This window comes from Etheostoma spectabile, chromosome 14 (assembly GCF_008692095.1).
Source record: "Etheostoma spectabile isolate EspeVRDwgs_2016 chromosome 14, UIUC_Espe_1.0, whole genome shotgun sequence".
Taxonomy (NCBI): domain Eukaryota; kingdom Metazoa; phylum Chordata; class Actinopteri; order Perciformes; family Percidae; genus Etheostoma; species Etheostoma spectabile.
Window position 1 is genome coordinate 19,694,543 of NC_045746.1, and position 20,388 is coordinate 19,714,930.

Sequence of the window (20,388 nt, forward strand, 5' to 3'; positions counted from 1 at the left end):
GGGGGGGGGTCCTCAGAATAAGTGCAGTGGGCCGCCAAATTATGTTCAAAATATAAATTTTTTAAAGTTTCTATTTTCAAACACCAAATACAAATTGGTCTATTGGTGAAACATTATTTAATATCTGCATATTGAGATAAGTTTATACCAGGTAAGGTTTACAGTTAAGCCAAAGGATTCACTGTGTCTTCCACATGTATTTCATTTAACATCAAAACATGATGTATAAATAGTATATCAATATCCAATCACTTTGTCCGTCCGTCTTAGCTTAATATGCAACTCAATTTTATAGAGGTCCGTACTCCGTCTCTCTTCCAGCTAAGGGGTCCATGTAAAATCCCCATGAGACATGGTCTCAGTGCACTTTACAATTAAAGGTAGACAGAAATAACAGAGCGCAACAAAACAATTGAATAGCATTGAAGCAGCAACAATATAATAGGCCACACAACCAGCCACATGTGAGAATAAGTGAAAAAAGGCTCTTTTGTGAAGGACACAGAGGGTTGTTATTGGCAGTTTGATGCCAGTACCATGCTGGTTCCGCTCACCTCCCACTGGTCCATGTGGGCAGAACCTAATGTCAACCCAAACCTGGATAGTAGCCCACACCCAGGGAACCAGAAGCCGCAGGCACCTTTAGGGTTTTTAAATCCGAATTACAATACATCAAAGAGCCCCAATAGAATCATTTGGGAGATTATAATCTGGAGGGCCATAAGGGGGAAGTGGTCTCTGTAAACGAGGAAGGGGGCTCCAAAGGTCCAACATTATGACGTACAGTATACGTAAACACAACAGTCTATGATATTCCTACTGTGTGCCACTCCTCTGGGGTCTCAGGAATCTAAGGGATGACCTTACCGTTATATTAGGTGTGTTTAGCGCGCTGGTTCGAATAGAAACAGGCCATTAGAACTTTACAAACAAAAATAGCCAAGATTACTAAAATGACATTGGAAAGCCGAAATAGCATATTATATTCACCCGCATTGAGAAACTATCTCTTGTGAAAGCTTTGGTCTAAATAGAGCCAATGGGTTCTCATCTCTGTGCAGGTTGGTGCTGAGGCGGCTGCGGTCGAAAGGGCTTCGAGCGCCACCGTGTGGTCGAAGGGCCGACCTGCGCGAGGGAGGCCTCGTTCAAGCTGGTCCTCAAGTTCTTCTTCCTCACCGCCCTCCCTATAGCTGTGATGAGTAAACAGATCCAGACTATTGTTCTGTTACGCCAGCCTCAGAAACTGGAAGAACTAAGACATCTGGGCGTTGGTGGAAGAAGTATTCAGATCCTTTACTTAAGTAAAAAGTACTAATACCACACTGTAAAAAAACAACAAAAAAACTACTCACTTACAAGTAAACGTCCTGCATTGAAAATGTTACTTAGGTAAAAGTATGTAAGTATAATCAGGAAAATGTACTTAAAGTATTAAAAGTAAAAGTACTCCTCACATTTTAGAAACGGGAAACGTTCTGTGTTTACTGGTCCAATCATTTCAGCTGGACTTGTCGGACTTGAAAGATAGTTTAATTGATAATGAAACATTATATTTTATAAACTACATGTGTTCTCTGGGCAAAAATCTTAACTTGTAAAGTAACTAAAGCTGTCAGATTATTTAAGTATGATATTTCATTCTGAAATGTAGTGGAGTAGAAGTAGAAAGTTTTAATAAAATAAAAACCACATGAATCTGAAATTTGTACTTAAGTACAGTGCTTGAGTAAACGTACTTCAGTAAATGTACTTCAGTAAATGTACTTCAGTAAATGTACTTAGTTACATTCCACCACTGCATCTAGGTCATCAAAGCACATCTTTTAATGTATGTTCTGCAGTAGGTTGAGGAATTAATTTCACTTCAGAAGATCCACATCATCAGAAACCTTTTCTACACGTTGATGCCACTTCCAATGGCATTATCAATTCATCGGACATTTATTTTGTCAATTCAATCGATAAATCATGTAAAATGTCATAAAACAGTGAAACATGCCTTCCCCAGAGTTGGAGCCCACATATTCAAAATGCTTATATTGTCCAAAACATGTTTATCATCATCATATAAAAAAAAAAAAGCAAATCTAAAGATTTTAGAAGCTGGGTAATTTGCTTGAACAATGACTCATCATCATCATCGAGTCGCTTCTATCGTTTTCTTGTTCCAGCTCGTGCATTTAGGGTATTTTATGATTTTACACCATCAATTTAAAAAAGGCGGCAGACACACTTTATTCCCCATAGAATGAAGTGAGTTAAACTGGATTCATATTTGTGTGACGTCACTAAATATGTATATTAATGAATGCACTGATCGGTCTTCTCTTCTCAACAGGTTATTAATATTTGCACAACTTTTAACACAATACTGTCCCTTTAAACGGTGAGTATTTAGTGTGGGATGGAAAGGGAATTTGACATTTCAGTTTGGTTTAAATAAAATTCTGCTAGATTATTTGATAGATTGTTAGTATTTTTTTGTAATTCTTCTGATCCTGCAGGACCTTGGGATGACATATCCTTTTCAGATCAGGCAGAAGGGACTCGTACCACTTGCCACGTTTGGTGAGGTTTTGTTCCATGCTGTTTAAACATGGATTTGTATTTATATCCTGTCGCAAAGTTTCCTTAAACCAACACACAGCAAACAGTAACAGTGTCTGAAATCAGTCACACAGATGTAGGCGACCAAGCTGCACGGGGGCTGCTTGATAACCCCGCGGTGGTAATGCAGGATATTGGTGGGGAAGGGGCTGGGGGTCCGCAGCGCTCAGAGATTGGCTTTGCACGGACGCCTTGTGACTTTAAGATCCTATTTGGTCCACTGGCTTAAAATCTAAAAAAAGGAAATCTTGGTACTAAGGTGCTTTTGACCAGATAAGTCGAGCTGGATGGGAATTTGTATTCTGAACCACAGTCTGGCAACATTTTTCACTTCTCTAAACACTGAAGCGTTCCTCTGTTCCATTTAATAGGAGTGAGCTCAGGTTGAAAAAACTGGCAAACACACGGGGGTGGACACAATACCGTGAACACCTGTACAGTCGAATTCAAACAAATACAACAGTCCCGCAATTAGTTCAACATGTTTTGTTAAGATTTTAAGGAGTATTTGGGGTAAAAAAATGTGAGATTTTTCAGCTTTGAGTTTTTTGATGCCATCGTTTTAAGAATTGTCTGGCTTTTTTTTAAGGAGCTTTTCTTTACAAAAATACAAAAATTGACAAAGTCACACTTTTAGTCACACACTATACACCTCATCTCTTTTATGTCAACAAATTATGAACATTTTTTGGCATGTTACTGTAAGTTTCAGTGTATAAATTAGTTGAAAAAAGTATTTATCGCAGAGTTTTTGTGTCTAATTGCATGTGTTCAACCCCAGCATCGAGGGAAATAACTCGTTTCGCAGCTTCTAAACCTGACAATCTACGCCAGGCTCACCCCAGACTCTCACCCGTTCTCTTCTCCTGATGAAGACGAAGACGAGCAGCGGTTCAACGCCGCCGAGGAGAGAACACGTGCAAAAAATCGGAGCTCTCCCACAGCAGGTTCAATCAAACCCAACGTGACTGTACTCCACGCGAGGACTGTTCGGCTTTCTTATGTTCTCACTCTTCGACCCTGTGACAAATAACACAGCTTAAAACTGGATAATGGAACAAAAATGTGTTTTGATTTGTGGAATTGGCACGTTATGTGAAGTTTGTGACACATTTGACGATGTTTTTTTTATTACACTTCTTTCCTACTCTTTCAGGATGTGAGTGTTGTTAAAAAAAAGTCCCATGATTCATCTGGGATTTTCCCTAATTTTTCCCCTCATTCATTTTCCTGCCTTTTTAAATCAACAAATTAATTAAATCCAGTGTTACTATTTTCACTTTGATTTAATTCATTTAGGGAAAATATATGTCACTAAAACAACACATCGTTTTGAATGGTGCTGCCCATAAAGTACTAAAAAGACAGCAATGTCTTTCTTATTTTTGCTAAAAGAGACGTGATGTACAGTAAAGATGAAAAGCCAAATAAAGAAGTTGACATACAGTACTTACCGGGAATGAATTTAAGAGTAATAACTTTACATTTTAAGTGGTGAAAAACAATAGTGCAAAGATTAGATTTAGTAAATCTTTCCCTGCAACACATGAATGGCTACCGCAGCGTGAGGGAAAGAAGCATCACAAAACAACAATTAAGAAATCTAATAAATTCTGAATAGTTTTATTTCATCCTGAATAGTCACAGCAGGCCTGTATTTCTTTTTGTGAATGTGGAATATGTCTACAAAAAACATTAATATCACACTGTTTCTGTATGTTTAACTCTTAATCAGCTTTGTGCTCATGCACTTTCGAAGATGTTTAATGTGTGTGTGTGTGTGTGTGTGTGTGTGTGTGTGTGTGTGTGTGTGTGGGGGGGGTCTGGATGGAGAGATGTCAAATCTTAAAACGTTTGAGGATGCCTTTGTTCTGTTTTATTCTACTTTTACACATCTGTTACTGCTTTATAAGGCACAGCTCAGTGACAAAAGTCCTCTGTATTAAAGTTTCATTTTACCTAAATAAATCTAGGTTTGAATCAAAACTGATGTACTACTGCTTTATATATTATTGTGACACACACACACACACACACACACACACACACACACACACACACACAGAGGAAGAGAGAGACACAGATGGAGGAGGTGAGTAAGAGACAGCGACCACATACAACACCATTTATTATTAACACGCCCAATATGCTGGACTGGACACCGCTCTCTCCTCCACCCGCCTGCCCCTTCTTCCCATTAACACACACACAGCACACACACACCCCTCCAAGACCCTCCTCTGACCTGCGACCTAGGCACCATGGCAACCCTCTGACCCATCCCTGCAGTTGCTGTGGTAACAACCTTGGAGGCATGTCTGACCACTGCCCCTCCCCTCCCGACACACACACAAACACCACACACACACACACACACACACAACACACACACAACCCACACACACACACACACACCACACAAACACACACACACACACCAAACCCTATAGCCCACAGCCGCCCCCTCCTCCTGCTCCACGCCGAGCCGAGGCAAACCGTCGATATTCTATCACACACAGAACAGTGGAGCGAGAGAGGAGGCCACGGGCCAGCCAGATTACTGGAGGAGGGGGAAGAGGGGGGGGGGGGGGGTAGTGGTTGACAAAAAGAGAGTGAGAGTGTGTGTGTGTGTGTGTGTGTGTTTCAGAGGAAACGAAAAGGATTTTAGGGAAGGAAAGGGATGTGTGTGTGTTGGGGAGGTGTGCAAAAAGGGGTTTTAGCGTGCGTGTGTAATCGCATAGGCGATTGAGAAGATGTGTGTGGTGTGTGTGTGTGTGTGTGTCTGTCTGAGATTTGGAGGAAAGAGGTGGTAGTAGGAGGGGGCTGAGAACATAAGTGGGTAGAAGATTGAGAGAAGGTGTATGTGTGTGTCAGAGGAAAGGTGGTTTAGTGTGGTTGTTATGGAGGATAAGAAAGGGAGGTGTGTGTATGTGTGTGTGGGCATCATAATGAGTGGAGCTGCAACGCTATTAGGCATCTACTCTCTTTTTTTTATTCTAACCGGTTTGTTAGCAGCTAGCTCTGTGTGCGTGTGTGTGTGTGTGTGTGTGTGTGTGTGTGTGTCCATATGAATGAAATACTTTTATTCAAGTATCACACACCCGAGGGTGCCCAGCCCACACCGGCCTGTTACTTATGTTACAGAGAGAGGAGAGAACACAAAGGAAAGCGAGCACAGCACACGCTAATGTTAAAGGATGTTAAATGAAACAACACGCACGTTGAAGTCTAACGTTTGTTACGATGTACTGAGTTTTGAATTGATTGACTTCATGTACACCTACAGTGGAAGAAGTATTGCATAACATATACTATGCTATACAATACTTCTTCCACTGTATAGTATAGTGAAAGTCTCCCATTTTAAAAGTATTAGCGGCAAAATGGACAAAGCTTTAGAATACAGCAAATCACTGTGTAATTATTTATTGTACACAGGGTATCAATACAATATTTATTAGTACACTGTAGTTTTTCTTTAAAATTAAAGACTAACAATATTTGCAGGGCACAGTATTATTATTGGAGGGTATAAGGAACCAGTTAACAGTGTTTATAGCATATTATATCATCAAAAGAATAATATTTACATTTGGCTTATCATGCACTAATTTCCCCTTTAGTTAAAACTAAGTAAAGTAGAGTTATATGTTATTAATATAGTTTAAAAAAATGTTTTAGATGTCTGTTGTTACTGGGAACAAAACACTTGGATTGGCTGGGATAAATGGTGTACCTTTATAACTATAGTATGATAAAATAGTAAAATAGTACAAGGCACATGTTTGTGAATATTGATTAAATTCTGGGCTGTAAAATAAAGTCTTCTACTATTTACCCCACTTTTCACTGTCATGGTAGTAACAGGCTGTAATAAAGCTCACTTCCTCAACGTTTGAATGTTGTTGTTTTTTTAAATTAAGCTTTCATAGCTGCTGTGTTTCAAACCTAACTTTAACCTATATACATATACGTTTCTACCTTGTAATTATATGTACTGGGCAATTAAAAAAAGTACTTACACTATAATTTAATTTTAGGTCCCCCCCTTTCTAGCACTCAACTAGTACCTACAGGTACCCAGTAAGTATTTCATTGATGCACACTTACATCACACTGTACTGCATTTAACGTCTTTTTATAACACATTTTTTCCCTAATGGGGTTTTTATCGTTTTAATCTGTTTTATCGTACATACATGTAGTTACATGTTTTGTATGACTGACAAACTGACCTACCTATCAATGTTATTGACCTGCGGGTAAGACAAAATAATGTGTCTGTGTGTAGGAGACAAACGGTTAACTGCAGTTAATAAACAACAGGGGAAAAAATCATAAAAGGTTGCACGAAACTCCTGACAGAAAGAAGAGAAGAGAAAACCAATGAACTCACAAATAAGGTGACCTATATCCCTGGGTTAGACGGGTGTGTGTGTGTCAAGTGGGCAGGAGCACTCATTTGCTCTGTGAGCCTTGAAATAGTATTCATGAAACATGGACACGGACACAGACACACGGACACACACGCACACACACACTTGACTTCTGGGCTTATATAAATATCTTTATAATAAATTTCAATTCAATCGATCAATTTGTGTTATTTTGAATGGGCTAGAAGTGAAAAAAAGTCTCTGACAAGTTACATTCAGTACAACTGAATATATAAATAATGAATACAGTCGTTTAAATAAATAAAACGATAAAAGATTCTCTGAATTCTGCAGGTCTGGGATGTGACATTTACATTTTTAAATTAAAATAACATAATTCTCTATCTTTTTGGAATTGTCCTAAATGGTCTAAACTGTTATCAATTAATCACAGAGGGTCTTTGGAATTTCATGTTGGAAGCTATTATTAATGATTTGCTGTGTATTTCACCTACTAAAGTTACAGTCCCCGAAGATCTGTTTTGTTGTCTTTGGCGCCACCTCTGGCGATAAGTGGTAATTGCATGTAATATATATGTATATATATTTTGGGATATCACTTCCACCGGTTTTTAATTGCCTGTAGCGTAGTCTGTAAAAAAAAAATAAAAAAATAAAAAAGGTCTGTAGTCATCGTTCTTTTTCTGTTTAAATGTAAATAATAGCAGAGACTGAAAAAAAAACAGTTTGCTGCTAGTGTGGGTCTTACAATTTCTCTATTTTGTATCTTGGGTATCAGAGAAAAGCTTTTTTGCACACCTCTTTTGTCGGGCAGGTGAGTAGGATATGACCAAAAGTAGCAGATCAGGAGTTTAGAAAGAGTGTTGCACACTGACCACTTATTTAGAAAATACATTATATGTGTAGGTATATTCTAAATAAATTATTGCTTGTGCAATCGTCAGTATCCTGTGTATCCAAAGAAAGCCGGTTTGCAATGCTGCAAATACAAGGGCTTTCATCAGGGGGCCATAGGCTCAATTACCGTGTTTCTTCATTCAATAATGGATAGTGACCTTAAGCTATAGTGCGTAGTTTCTGTTTCCCTCATGAGGAATTTGCAGTAATGAAAGCAACAGTTGTGTGGACCTGATAGTCATAACTAGCTTTTTAGAAACTCCTTTGGCAATGGCTTTAATTTAACAGACTTTCATTAATATAAGCAAGTTACGCACTTAAGCTTTAACAGACATTTATTTGAAGGAAGAAAAAGTTGGACACAGTTGTACACTTACTTGAGTCAGAAGGGATGAACAGTTCAGGAAATGAACCTCAATTTGTTTTTACCCAGTGGTGGATTCCAAAGCCAAGTAGGATGACAAACCTGCAAATACAGCAACAGTTGTAAAGAGGCTCTGTAATACAAGGTGGAGCAACAGTGTTTCTACAGTACTACTGGCTGAAAGAAAAAACATGTAACCACTGAGTCCGTTGTGCTGTTGTAATGTATTGTCTGTGCTAGATGCCTGGCTGTCTACACATGGCTGCCAAGGTTCTTCCCGTGGGTCTGGGTCTGGGAGACACCCTCACTATCCGGGAGGGCATAGGTGAGCAGATGTGACCGGCTGGGTACTTGTAACTCACCCTATGTAGTTCTTTCAAAAATCATATTTGGATTATCTTTTTAGAAAGGCCCGACCAGTGACTGGGTGCGTCAAATTAGCCTATTGGCTAGAGACCTTTCATGTAACACATCTACACATATTGTTATGGCCTTGACTGTAATAATTACCTATGTAATAATGTGTGCTACATTGTCCCTGAAGAAGAAGCTGATAAATAAATACATGATGGTTATAGACTATGTTCCATGAAGACGTATCTGTTGTGCCTTTACCAGTGTTGCAGTCATTCCAACCTCAAGTCAAAAAATTGTCCCGATTCTTCTGTTTGTTCCAATCATGTTATATTTTCCCCCGAAGGCTATTGGTTTAATCCCTATGGCAACAGGACATCATGACTTTTCTAATGCCAAGTAGTGTGTTATCTGTGTGCATTTTGACCTATCTGTGTGTGTCTACGCTGTAAAAAGCAGACATAAACATACACACCACTTGGCGTGTTATTGCGAGAACAAAGCAATGGTTGAGTTTAGGAAACGTGTAGGTTTCAACAAGTCAAGCTCAAGACTATTAAAGACCTTTTTAAGACCATTGTAAATTAAAGATTTATACCACACCATAAAAACAAAACAAAAAACGTCAATGTCAGAGTCTGGACACATCGCTAAACTTACACCGCCCCATGGCAAAAGAATAAAACGCGTTCTTAAAGAGACTTGCGCTGCCTTGCACTTGGCTGCAATGTAAGTTGCATGTTGGTCTCATTTGTAGTTGTAATGCAGCAAATTATATTTGGAGTAGGAAAAGAAAGTACAAAAAAAAAAGGGTAGATAAATCATGAGAATCACCTGTATGTGCAGCTACGCTCATCTTTACAGAGCTTTATAGTGAGTTTCAGCTCATTGATTAGCTGTTCAGCCCTCAACTTTACAGTTTTTATTCACTTTTACCACTCATAGCATTGTTTTAAGTGAAAAAAAACTCTTAAAAGCCACTATACACTACCTGCTCAGCACCACACAGACACAGTTAGCAACTAGCTGGTGAACATTGTGGAGCATTAGCTGCTGAAGAGTGGGATGTTTACCTGCCAAAAACTGATTTAAAAGAGAGTGAATACTGGACTTGAATCCTACTGTTAATCTGTATTTTTGTTTGCTAAAAAGTCTCTATATCAAATCTAAATTTAATGATATATCAATGTTTTGTTTGAACATTGTATACAGTCCATGGTTTCAACTTGTGTCTGCTGCCCCCAAGTGGCACAAATCGGTTATTTCAGGGTTTAGGTAATACAAAAAGACATTTAAAACCTATATTTCCGTGAGAACAGCGCAACCTCTTAACTGTTCAGAAGGCGGTGATACTGTTTTGTTAGTTAAAAAGCTTATGTTCCTGAAAATATGAATGTGATACCTGGGGAGTTTGCCGAAGTCCTCACGTGAGTTTTGAACTGATGGATGCTGTGTCGTTGAAATCAATGAGCCTGTTGTCCATTACAGAAATTAAGCGCATCGTCTGGAACAAAGACGGTTCTTCCATCCTGCTTTATACATATTCTGGTAATCCGAGCCATAACATTTCTGCTGACTTATGTTTACAAACAACGTAATGGCATATGGCTAGGCAGGTAAACATTTCCTCTGACTTGGTGAAACTCATTAAACCTAGAGAACAGACGACTTGACACTACTGCCATAAATAAGACTTGGTTAAAGCATTTTTCAAAACTCCACACAAAAACATACTGGAGACAAAGCTGAAAAAGAGAGATCCGTCTTTTTTATTTCATTTTGGTGTTTGTTTTTTTTGCTGCTGTTTCAGAAGTTAAAGTACAGTACCTTATTCCATATTTCCACTGATTTAAATAATGAAATCGGAGAGAAATCTCTTTTTCTGAGGACACAGAAATATTGTATTTTTTGGGTCAATTTGGGTCGGAGGTGGGCAGAGGAGAGGAAGGGTGGGAGAATAAGAGGAGGCGGGTGGATAAAGTGGGTGTTCACAAGGATGGAGGGTTTGCACCGTGTTCACAAACAGACAGAACAGGGATAGATAGACAGGCAAGGTGAGGAGGGGGGGGGGAGAGGGAGAAGAGTAACAGACAGTGTGCCTTGTCATGTCCAAATGAAAACAAGCAGCTCTCAGACCTCACTCCCAGTTAAGAAAAAAAAATGAATACATTAAACTTTTACAAACAATTTTGTTTCTTAAAAAACACCCAGTCATCTTTTTAGAAAAAAACAACAACAACAATACAAGCAGATAAAAACACACAGTGGGAGGAGGAGAACAGGAGGGGGATAGAGAAGGAGGGAAGGAGTCAGAGGAAAGGACCTTCTATCCACCCGGTTGAGGACGTGAGCGAGCGCTCATGTTTTATGGTGAGACTGATTCTTTATTAATAGGAGAGGAGAAACAAGAGGAAGAAGAAGAGGAGGAAAAAGAGGAGCAGAAGGAGGGAGAATGGTAGTAGAAGATTGGCAGTGAGTACAAAGCAATAGAAAGAGAGAAAAGGAGTGGAAAAGAAGTAACTTGTAGTTGCCGAATGGCAGGAAATGGCAGTGATTAAAGAGCTGGATCTCGGTGGCTTTTCACTGGCAGGATGAAAAAAAAAAAAAAAAACGAACAGACGCCACCCACCCGCCCAAATCACCAGTTGGGAATCTAAACGGGACCTGCCATGTTGTTGTTCTGCTTGGCAAGAGTTGTCACAGGGGAACAGGTCGGGCTTTGTCTTTATTCTTGCGATTATAACCTTTTATTGGATTCCACACAGCGGTGCAGTTTGAGTACACATATGAAGAGTGGCTGCAGATCACAGTGCAGTTATATGCTCCGGCACATCAGTGTTACTGGCAGACTAGTGCTGTATGGACTGTGGATAGGAAAAAAAAACAGGACAGAGAAGACAGGGAAGATTTTCAAACCCACCCCCCCACCTCCGTTGTCTTTGCATCGTCTTGGCGTTTGATTTTTTTTGTTTCTTTAGGGGATGAGGATGGAGAGGAAGAGTAAACCTTTTCTTGTACAGTTTGAGCATGTTGACAGGAGAGGAGGGATGGATGGAGGGAAGGAGGAAAGAGAGAGAGAAAGGGAGGGAGACAGAGAAGAAGGGATGTGTTCAGGGGACAAGTAAATGATGATTTGATAATTTTAATAGTAAGTCTCTCTTTCCACCCAGCCTGTAGAGATGTAGAGAAAAGAGAAAAAGAGGGAGACAAGGAGAAAGACAGAATGTTTATATATCAAATTATTTAATTAACTGATTGACATTAGATCAAAATATTATTTTTAATGATAAGGTCCTGGATGCCATTATTCTGCACAATGTTGTAAAACAGCCTGAACATTCATAGTCCGTTTAGTGCACCACACTACTGGGCAGCGGAAATAGTACACGTATACAGTATGTGTGAGTGTGTATGTGTGTGTTGTCTTACCTCCGGGGTTTCGACGAAGGATGAGTTTTCGGATCTCATCGTAAACAAAGATGAGGAAACTGTACGGGAACGCACAGAACCACCAACTGGGCCTGGGAGAGAACGGAGGGAATGGTGGAGAGTGAGAGCAGTGCTCGGGTCAAAACCGGGAGACAGCGATGAAGAACACAGCACTCATTAAGTACCAATTACCTGTCTTTAGTTAACAATATTTAGTTTATTACTGACCAATAAATGGTGAGATATATTTATACGTTTTATTTATCAGAACTTTAATACATTTTGATGTTCCTTTGTTCTGTTTATTTTCATATTATTTTAGTGAGAACTCATAAATAACTACAAATAACTAATGTTAGGGAAATCTGTTTATGTTTTGTAATGCGTTTCTGGATTTTTAAAATGTATACACACATATATATATATATATATATATATATCGGCCGATATATCGGCATGTCGGATTTTTCAATAACCAAATATTCGTATCGGCCTTAAAAATCCTTTATCGGTCGGGCTCTACTTCAAGGCAACACAGGACAACATGGATTCTATTGTGATTTTAGGACTAAGTCTTGGAATCACAATAACAATGTTTTCTAATGTATTACCCCTGAAAGTAAAGCATCTTAGGTGTGTGATGATGATGATTTGTCACTGTACTTACTTGAGCGGGTACATCCGTAGTGCCACGTCCATACCAGGGGTGTAGGACAGGAAAGCAGCCAGAGCTGTTTCCTCAAACAGACCAAAGATCAAAATCTTATTCCTGCAAGACAATAAAGTGCAGAAAGAAGTGAGTTAATTACAGTGCACATATGGTAGAGAAGCGAGAGATAAAGGCTGACCAAGTAAGCAAAGGAACAGGTGTGAAGGAAATTCCAAATTAAAGATAGCGAGGGGAGGAATCCACAGCACAGGAAATACTATCCCCTGCCATCGAAAAGACTTCAAAGTTGATTTTCTGCAGGCAGAATTTGAGGACAGCCAATATTTTGGTTTGTGTGCTTTGACTAAAAGAATGTGGCCTGCAGAACCGAGAGGCAAAGGGATAGGATGTGTGTGTATGTTGTGTGTGATGTCTGTAAGCTACAGGGAACTTGAATTTCCCCTTGGGGATTAATAAAGTATCTCTCTATCATGTGATTGCAGTAGACATACAAAAAAATAAAACATAAAAATAAATACTGTATATGAACCAAATTTGGAATTCTATTAATTGATTTTGAATCGGTAGAGCTTCAATTATATGAATCAATGTTTTTGGACACAAAAACATGTGGAACATGTGTGCGTTCAAAGGTTGTCTTAGTCGTGCAAAACAGAAAACTCAGATTGGACAGATATTCTAGCTAGCTGTCTGGATTTACCCTGTAGAGATCTGAGGAGCAGTTAGCCATAGTCCTCAGAAATCCACCGGAGTTAACAATTCCCACACGAAGAAAGGTAATGGATATCTGGCCGAAAAGAGTAAATTTGGCGGAATTTCCGTCAGCAACGCAGCAATCCCGGAAGTGTAACGTTGTGGATACAGACTAGCTTTTGGCCATCGTTATCTACATCGTAGGTTGTTTACCTGTCTACCAAATAAAACACTGAATTGTTTGACTTACTTCATTCCCTGCTGGAACACAGAGTTACGCCTGGTCTTGCAGATGATGACATCTGCCCACTGTACCACCACAATACTGACGAAGAAGGCTGTGTGGCATGTAAACTCCACAATCTTACGCTGCTCATAGGTCTGTACAGAGAAAGAGGACGAAAGAAACACAATGTGTGACTTTTATATCCATGTTTAGTTTTTTATCAATGAAAAAATATTTAAATTATGAACTGATTTGGGGGCTTTTTATGAGATAGCTTGTGTAATACCAAGACACACAAGAGAGGAATGTGAAAATTGAGACAACCCTCTTTTTTTAGTCTTGCATTGTCAGACCTTCCTCCACGTGCTCTGGTTTATTGGCATTTCTTTAAACCACTCACAATTGTCTTGGACAAAGCAACAGCGCCTCTGCAAAATAGCCTCGGGAAGGAACTTGTTTCGGGGGAACGTGTGTGTTCAAAGGTTGTTTTAGTTGTGCAACAGAAAACTCAGATAGGACAGATAGTCTAGCTAGCTGTCTAGATTTACCCTGCAGAGATCTGAGGAGCAGTTAGCCATAGTCCTCATAAATCCACCGGAGTTCATGTCAACACAAAGAGAGCCCAAGGTAATGGACATCCGGCTTAAATGAGGGAAATCTGCCGGAATTTCCGTCGCAAACGGAGCAATCCCAGAAGTGGAACGTCGTGGATATAGACTACTCTATTGTGAACAGTGATATTCTATCAGGTCACTCAAACAGAGCTCCTCCATACAACCAGGGGGACACTGATTTTGTGTCAGCTCAGTCATACCCATTGCTGCCCGTAGCTGTCCTCCAGGTCATTGTTGGAGCGATCGTCCCAGTGGAGCCGGATGCCGACAAGCAAAGACGGCAGAAAACCATTTTCAGCCATGATGACAAAATAGGCAAAGAACCCGCCAAGAGCTTGGATCATACCTGCAGACACAGAGTTTATTAGGTTTATCTGACAAAGTAAAATCCTACACACCCATAATGATCATCGAATATTATGACGTGATGATATGCTGTAGAAAAACTACAGAAGGGAGTGGGGATGTAGTGATTGACTGGCCACCAATGGGAATTGACTGACTGACTAAATAATGGTACATTTGCCTGCAGTTACATCAAGTTCTAAGTAACAAGATGCAGCCCAGATCTTTGGGTTACCATTGTCTAAAAACACACTGGGCATGATAGCTTGCTATAAGCTAACAGAACCTACATATTGGTGAAGACATAGTATCTAAAAATGACTGCTAATGATTTATGGGTGATCAAAATGCTCCACACAGCAACTTGAACACGGATCCCAGTCAGTACTGTATTGTTGAATAACACAGACAAGGCACCTACCAATCTGTCCGTAGGCAATACTGATGAGTCTCTCGTTGACCAGTTTGTCCCTCAGTGGGTTCCTGGGCTGGCGCTTCATGATGTCACTCTCTGCTGCTTCATAGGCGAGAGAGATGGCGGGTACCTGACGGAGGAGACAGCAAGACATTGTTGTTTCATTTGTATTTCAATGTATCTGCGGTTGGCCATGTCTACAGTGAAAGCATTCATTTCTGGGTATGTTTGTTTTGGTTTATTTTACCATAAAGTAATACAAACTGGACTGGTCCCACACTGCCACCCAGTGTCCTTTTTGTGTACATACATTTTAGGCATAATTCACTGTAATGCTCAATGGTGTCAATTGGTATGTCTGTTAATGATGGAGGTGCCACAGAATACATGTGTCATCCTGTTACAGTTGATGTCTATCCAGTCTGTAGGTGTTTGTTTGCAGGTTTTCCTGGTTGACAGTGTGGTGGTTGCTACAGCTACAGGAAAATAAACTGGTGGCCTTCTTCACAGAGCTTTACTCACCATTGGACAACTTTGTCATTTCAGAATTTAAAAAAAAGTTTGCTTGCTGTTTATTGCGTATTCCTTTCAATCTTTTTACTGAACTATCCTTCCACTGCTCCCTTAACTTCATTCTAACTTGGAAGTTAATTCCCAAAATTGTGGGTAGTACCACAGTATCACTACTATCTTTCTCTTTCAGATTCTAGTAAATATTCCCAGATTTCATTCTTCCAATTCATGTTGTTATTTAGGCAGCAAAATGTACCTGTGTGTTGCACAGATGATAATTACCAGGCATTACTGCATATATTTTGCCACCTGAGTACCTGTCTGACATATATACAGTTCACATAATTGTGAGCTTCACTAGTTCACTGTGCATGCATGAGTGTTTAAAGGCCAGACATGTACATGAGGAAGAGTGTGTGTGGGGCCACCTGTGATTGGATAGGTGGGTTCTGCATTTGTATTGCCTGACTGGACACACACACATTAGAGCTGTTTGCTACAGTATGTGGGTGTGCCTGGTGTCTCAATGTGTCGCTGCCCAGTTATGTCTGTATGTCTGAGTCCCTTACCATGTCCGTTCCCAGGTCGATGCAGAGGATGGTGATGGTGCCCAGAGGCAGTGGGATGTTGACCAGGATGAAGAACAGGAAGGGGGTGATCTCTGGGATGTTGCTGGTCAGAGTGTATGCAATGGATTTCTTCAGGTTGTCAAAGATCAGGCGGCCTGTAAGAAGGAAGGTGGTGTATCAGGGTTTCTGCGGGTTTCAACAAGTCCAATTAAAGACGTTTTAAGACCTTTATGAATGAAATTTAAGACCTTAATCGTGACGTACAAGTACAACGAAATGCAGCCACAAATGTACTTGCAAAGTAAATCAACTAGAAATTGAATAAAGGCAACAGAGAAATATTGATCTGTATACATATGCTGTATAATACAGCAAATTATATTTGGCATAGCAAAAGAAAAAACTACAACACCACGGGACGAAGAAAAACATTTCAACATTTCAATTATTTCAGATATAGAACACAATACTTGCAAATTTAAGACTTTTTAAGGCCTACAATTTTAATTTAATTATAATTCTTCCTTCTTTCATCCCTCCATTCTTTCAATCTTTTTCTCTTCACAGCCCTTTTTTTATCCCTTCTAGCGTTTATCCCTCACCTTCTTCTACTCCAGTGACAATGGAGGCAAAGTTGTCGTCTAGGAGGATCATGTCGGCAGCCTGTTTGGACACGTCTGAGCCAGAGATTCCCATGGCAACACCGATGTCGGCCTTCTTCAGGGCAGGAGAGTCGTTCACACCATCCCCTGTCACAGCCACGATGGCACCCTGAGAGAAAAGGGGGACACGCAGTTTAGGGTTTTCATTCAGATTCAGGATGCACAATGCTAAAAAAAAAAAAATGCACTTCTTTTTTTAATCATCACATGCACTTGTTTGCAGGTGCATATTTACTTTTACCTTTGTGTACATGTATGTGAATGTGCCTGCATGTATAAGAGATCTACCTGTCTCTGGCAGCCTTCTACAATGATAAGTTTCTGCTGAGGGGAGGTCCTGGCAAAGACGATCTCTGTGTGGTTCCTCAAAATATCGTCCATCTGCTCATGGCCGAGTTCTTTCAGATCTGTACCGTGGATCACACAGGCCTTGGCATCCCTGCACAACACACGTGACCAAATCATAAAAGCTACTGTCGAATAAAGGTGCTGCAAAGTCAAAAGCTACATTGAGCATCCACCGTATCGTAAACCTTCGTCCTGTAGTGCTTTTTCTTCTTCCCACCTACTGTGCAATACTTAATATATAATACTTCAGAAGACACTGAAATTGTGTATAATTTTACTTCTGTACAATATTTAAATATTTGTTACTTGACAACTGAAATTCTGTGCATTTTAATTACTGTGCAATATTTAATATTTAATCATTTAATTTCATAACATTATTATGCAATATTGAATACTTTTGATACATCAATAACTGTGCAATTTCATAACTGTGTAATATTATTTTCATAATGCGAATATAAACCATATTTATCTTTTTTACTATTTTTATATATGTCTATAGTTGTCTGGAACTGTGCACTCCCCCCCCCTTCCTTTTCTTTTGCACTAATTATATTTTATTCCATGTAATATTCCTTTTTGTTAACATCCATCTTTCCATCTTGTTGCACAGGTATTGCACATGTGTATGATAATAAAGGCATTCTATTCTATTCTTTGGCAATGCAGGCGGGGCTACATGTAAACTTACATTTTCATTTTCTTACCTTGGGTTGACCTGGCTGACAGGGATGTTGAGGCGTGCAGCAATGTCTTCCACTGTCTCGTTGCCCTCGGAGATGATGCCCACACCCTTAGCAATGGCCTTGGCTGTGATTGGGTGGTCACCTGTCACCATAATAACCTGAAATATAGGTGGCAGATGAAGAGGTAGGTGATAAAATGGAAGGAGGTTGAGACAACATGTAGGATCAAGTAAGAGGAGAAAGGGCCGGTAGCATAGAAGGAATATGAAGGGGAGCGGAAAGAGGATGTAACAGAAGAATGACAGAAGTAGGAGACAAATAGAAAAAGAATACAATTCACATTGTTAACAAAACATTCTATGAAATTACTTTAGTTTAGTTAGTTTAGGTCTACTTTCTGTCCCCAGAGTCAGAACTAAACAGGGTGAAGCAGCTTTCAGTTTCTATGCTCCTCATATCTGGAATAAACTCCCAGAAACCTGTAGATCCGCTGCTACTCTCAGTTCTTTTAAATCAAGGCTGAAGACCTTCCTTTTTGATGCTGCCTTTCTTTAAATTAATGCTCATTTCTTTCTTATGCTGCACTGTAACTTTTATTCATGTGTTTTATGTGTCTGAATGTTTCTATTTTGTTTTTAACTGTCTATTCATGTGTCTTATTGATTTTTAATGCTTATGACTTTTAACTGTTTGTACTTGTGTTTTATCTGTTTTAATGATTTTGTGTAAAGCACTTTGAATTGCCCTGTTGCTGAAATGTGCTATACAAATAAAGCTGCCTTGCCTTGCCTTGCCTTTAAAAATGTGCGTCATCCACAGCCTTCACATCCAGGTGGGTGCTATGTTCTGCTTTTCCAGGCCTTTAAATAAAAGCTACTGACGTAGGGGTGGTGATGGTGCACTGGATATGACCCATGCCTTTGTTGTGGGAGATCTGGGTTCAATTCCCCCTTGGAAACATCAACCAATGTGTCCCTGAGCAAGACACCTAACCCCTCGTCGCCCCAGAGTCGTGCAACCAGCATTTATAGCACATATAGCAATTGTAAGTTGCTTTGGATAAAAAGCGTCAGCTACATGACATGCAATGTAAATGGCAGACTTAAAGGTGCCCACCTTGATGCCAGCGGAGCGACATTTGCCCACAGCGTCAGGCACGGCAGCACGGGGAGGGTCAATCATGGACATGAGGCCTACGAAGCAGAGGTTGTCGGTCTCGAAGTTGACGTCATCTGTGTCAAAGGCAAAACCTTTGGGATACTTGTCCTCTGGCAGTAACTTTTGGCAGAAACCTGGAGGAATTAGGGATGAACATACATACAGAAACTTCTATAGATATCTTGCATTGTACAAACAGGACAATACCATACAATAAAACAGAGGATGTGCCAAAACTTTATTGCTAAGTTCTAATTCCAAATCATGACACTATGTTAAATGACCACTGTTTAGGGCTGGATCTGAATATTAGAATATTCATTCGTGGGGTAGGTATTAAATTTTGGCAATTGAATATAATTTAATGTGGTGTTTTGTCAGTATTAAGCCGCTAGCTGCTGGCTAATTAATGCAGTGCTATGTCTTCCATCTCAGCCAAGAACGGATAAATGTTGAGTTACAAGCAAGCAGTTGGATGTTTGTAGAGGTCTGGTGGTCATACTGTATCATCCTGGTTTTGTATTCAGGCTATTTGATGAAGGTAGTACGGCCATTCATAACGCTAAAGCTCTAGTAGGGCGCTGGCTGGCTGAACATTCGCTCGCTCGCCAGCAAAAAGTTAAGTCCAACTCAACTTTTGGAGAAAAGCAACCAAACAACGGCGTCTGAGTCCAGTTAACATTACTTTAAAACAGGAACACATCACTGTCTCTATTGCTGCAACAAAGCTTTAAACTATATGGAGGTTAAAAAAATTAAAACACAAACACTGATCTGCCGGAGAGCTTGTGTAACAATGGGTGACCGCTTTTCTTTTTCTCCGCTGCCTTCGCGTGTGGTCGAAAATAAATTTGTTGATGAAAAACAATGTGTAGCAATATATAATAAATTTGGGGAGGTGGCGCACCGTGATGAATCGGGATATCGAATCGTAACAAATCATTAACAGAATAATTGTAATTGAATCGTGAGGCCAGTGAAGATTCACACCCCTAATAAGTACCAGAGCTTAAAAAATGGTCTTCGGTACAATCCTACCACTGTTAACCTTTAATGCTTTATCCTTATCCTTACCCAGTACTCTCTCTCCCAGTCCCCCCAGTTCCAGATAGGCGTTCTGGAAAGCCTCTTTCATCTCATCGTCCATGGGCTGCTCTTTGCCCTGCACCATGATGGTGGAGCTGCGGTCCAGGATCCTCTCTGGGGCTCCCTTCATCACCAACAGGTAGCGGTTGTCGTTTTCATCATCATTTTCGTGAACTGAGAGCTGATGGGAACAGATTTCAGTGTTAGCATCAGAACCATTTAACAAGTGTGTACAGTAGGCTGCAACCAAAATCACTTACTCTGCACTACATAATGAATATGTGTACTATCATCCAACTAAATTTTGTGTGAATAAACAGCATTATATATTTTTTGTGACAAAAAAAAAAAA

At 39.9% G+C, this 20,388-nt stretch overlaps 1 protein-coding gene and 1 long non-coding RNA gene across 2 annotated transcripts in view; both read right to left on the bottom strand.

Moving 5' to 3' along the window:
- Nucleotides 1-8,323: 8,323 nt before the first annotated feature.
- On the bottom strand, nucleotides 8,324-10,157 carry LOC116701904 (uncharacterized). The gene is made up of 2 exons (XR_004335030.1): nucleotides 10,022-10,157; nucleotides 8,324-8,367 (listed from the first exon to the last, which is right to left on the bottom strand). It is a non-coding gene; the product is annotated as an uncharacterized LOC116701904 (long non-coding RNA).
- Nucleotides 10,158-10,950: 793 nt separating this feature from the next.
- LOC116701903 (sodium/potassium-transporting ATPase subunit alpha-3) overlaps nucleotides 10,951-20,388 on the bottom strand; it is a 32,010-nt gene continuing 22,572 nt past the window's right edge. The window contains 12 exon segments of the mRNA XM_074783877.1: nucleotides 10,951-11,790; nucleotides 12,049-12,140; nucleotides 12,716-12,817; nucleotides 13,662-13,792; nucleotides 14,452-14,597; nucleotides 15,018-15,141; nucleotides 16,094-16,248; nucleotides 16,696-16,864; nucleotides 17,044-17,194; nucleotides 17,814-17,950; nucleotides 18,909-19,084; nucleotides 20,025-20,217. Of these exon segments, the coding sequence (XP_074639978.1) occupies nucleotides 11,762-11,790; nucleotides 12,049-12,140; nucleotides 12,716-12,817; nucleotides 13,662-13,792; nucleotides 14,452-14,597; nucleotides 15,018-15,141; nucleotides 16,094-16,248; nucleotides 16,696-16,864; nucleotides 17,044-17,194; nucleotides 17,814-17,950; nucleotides 18,909-19,084; nucleotides 20,025-20,217 (1,605 nt within the window). The 3' untranslated portion in view covers nucleotides 10,951-11,761.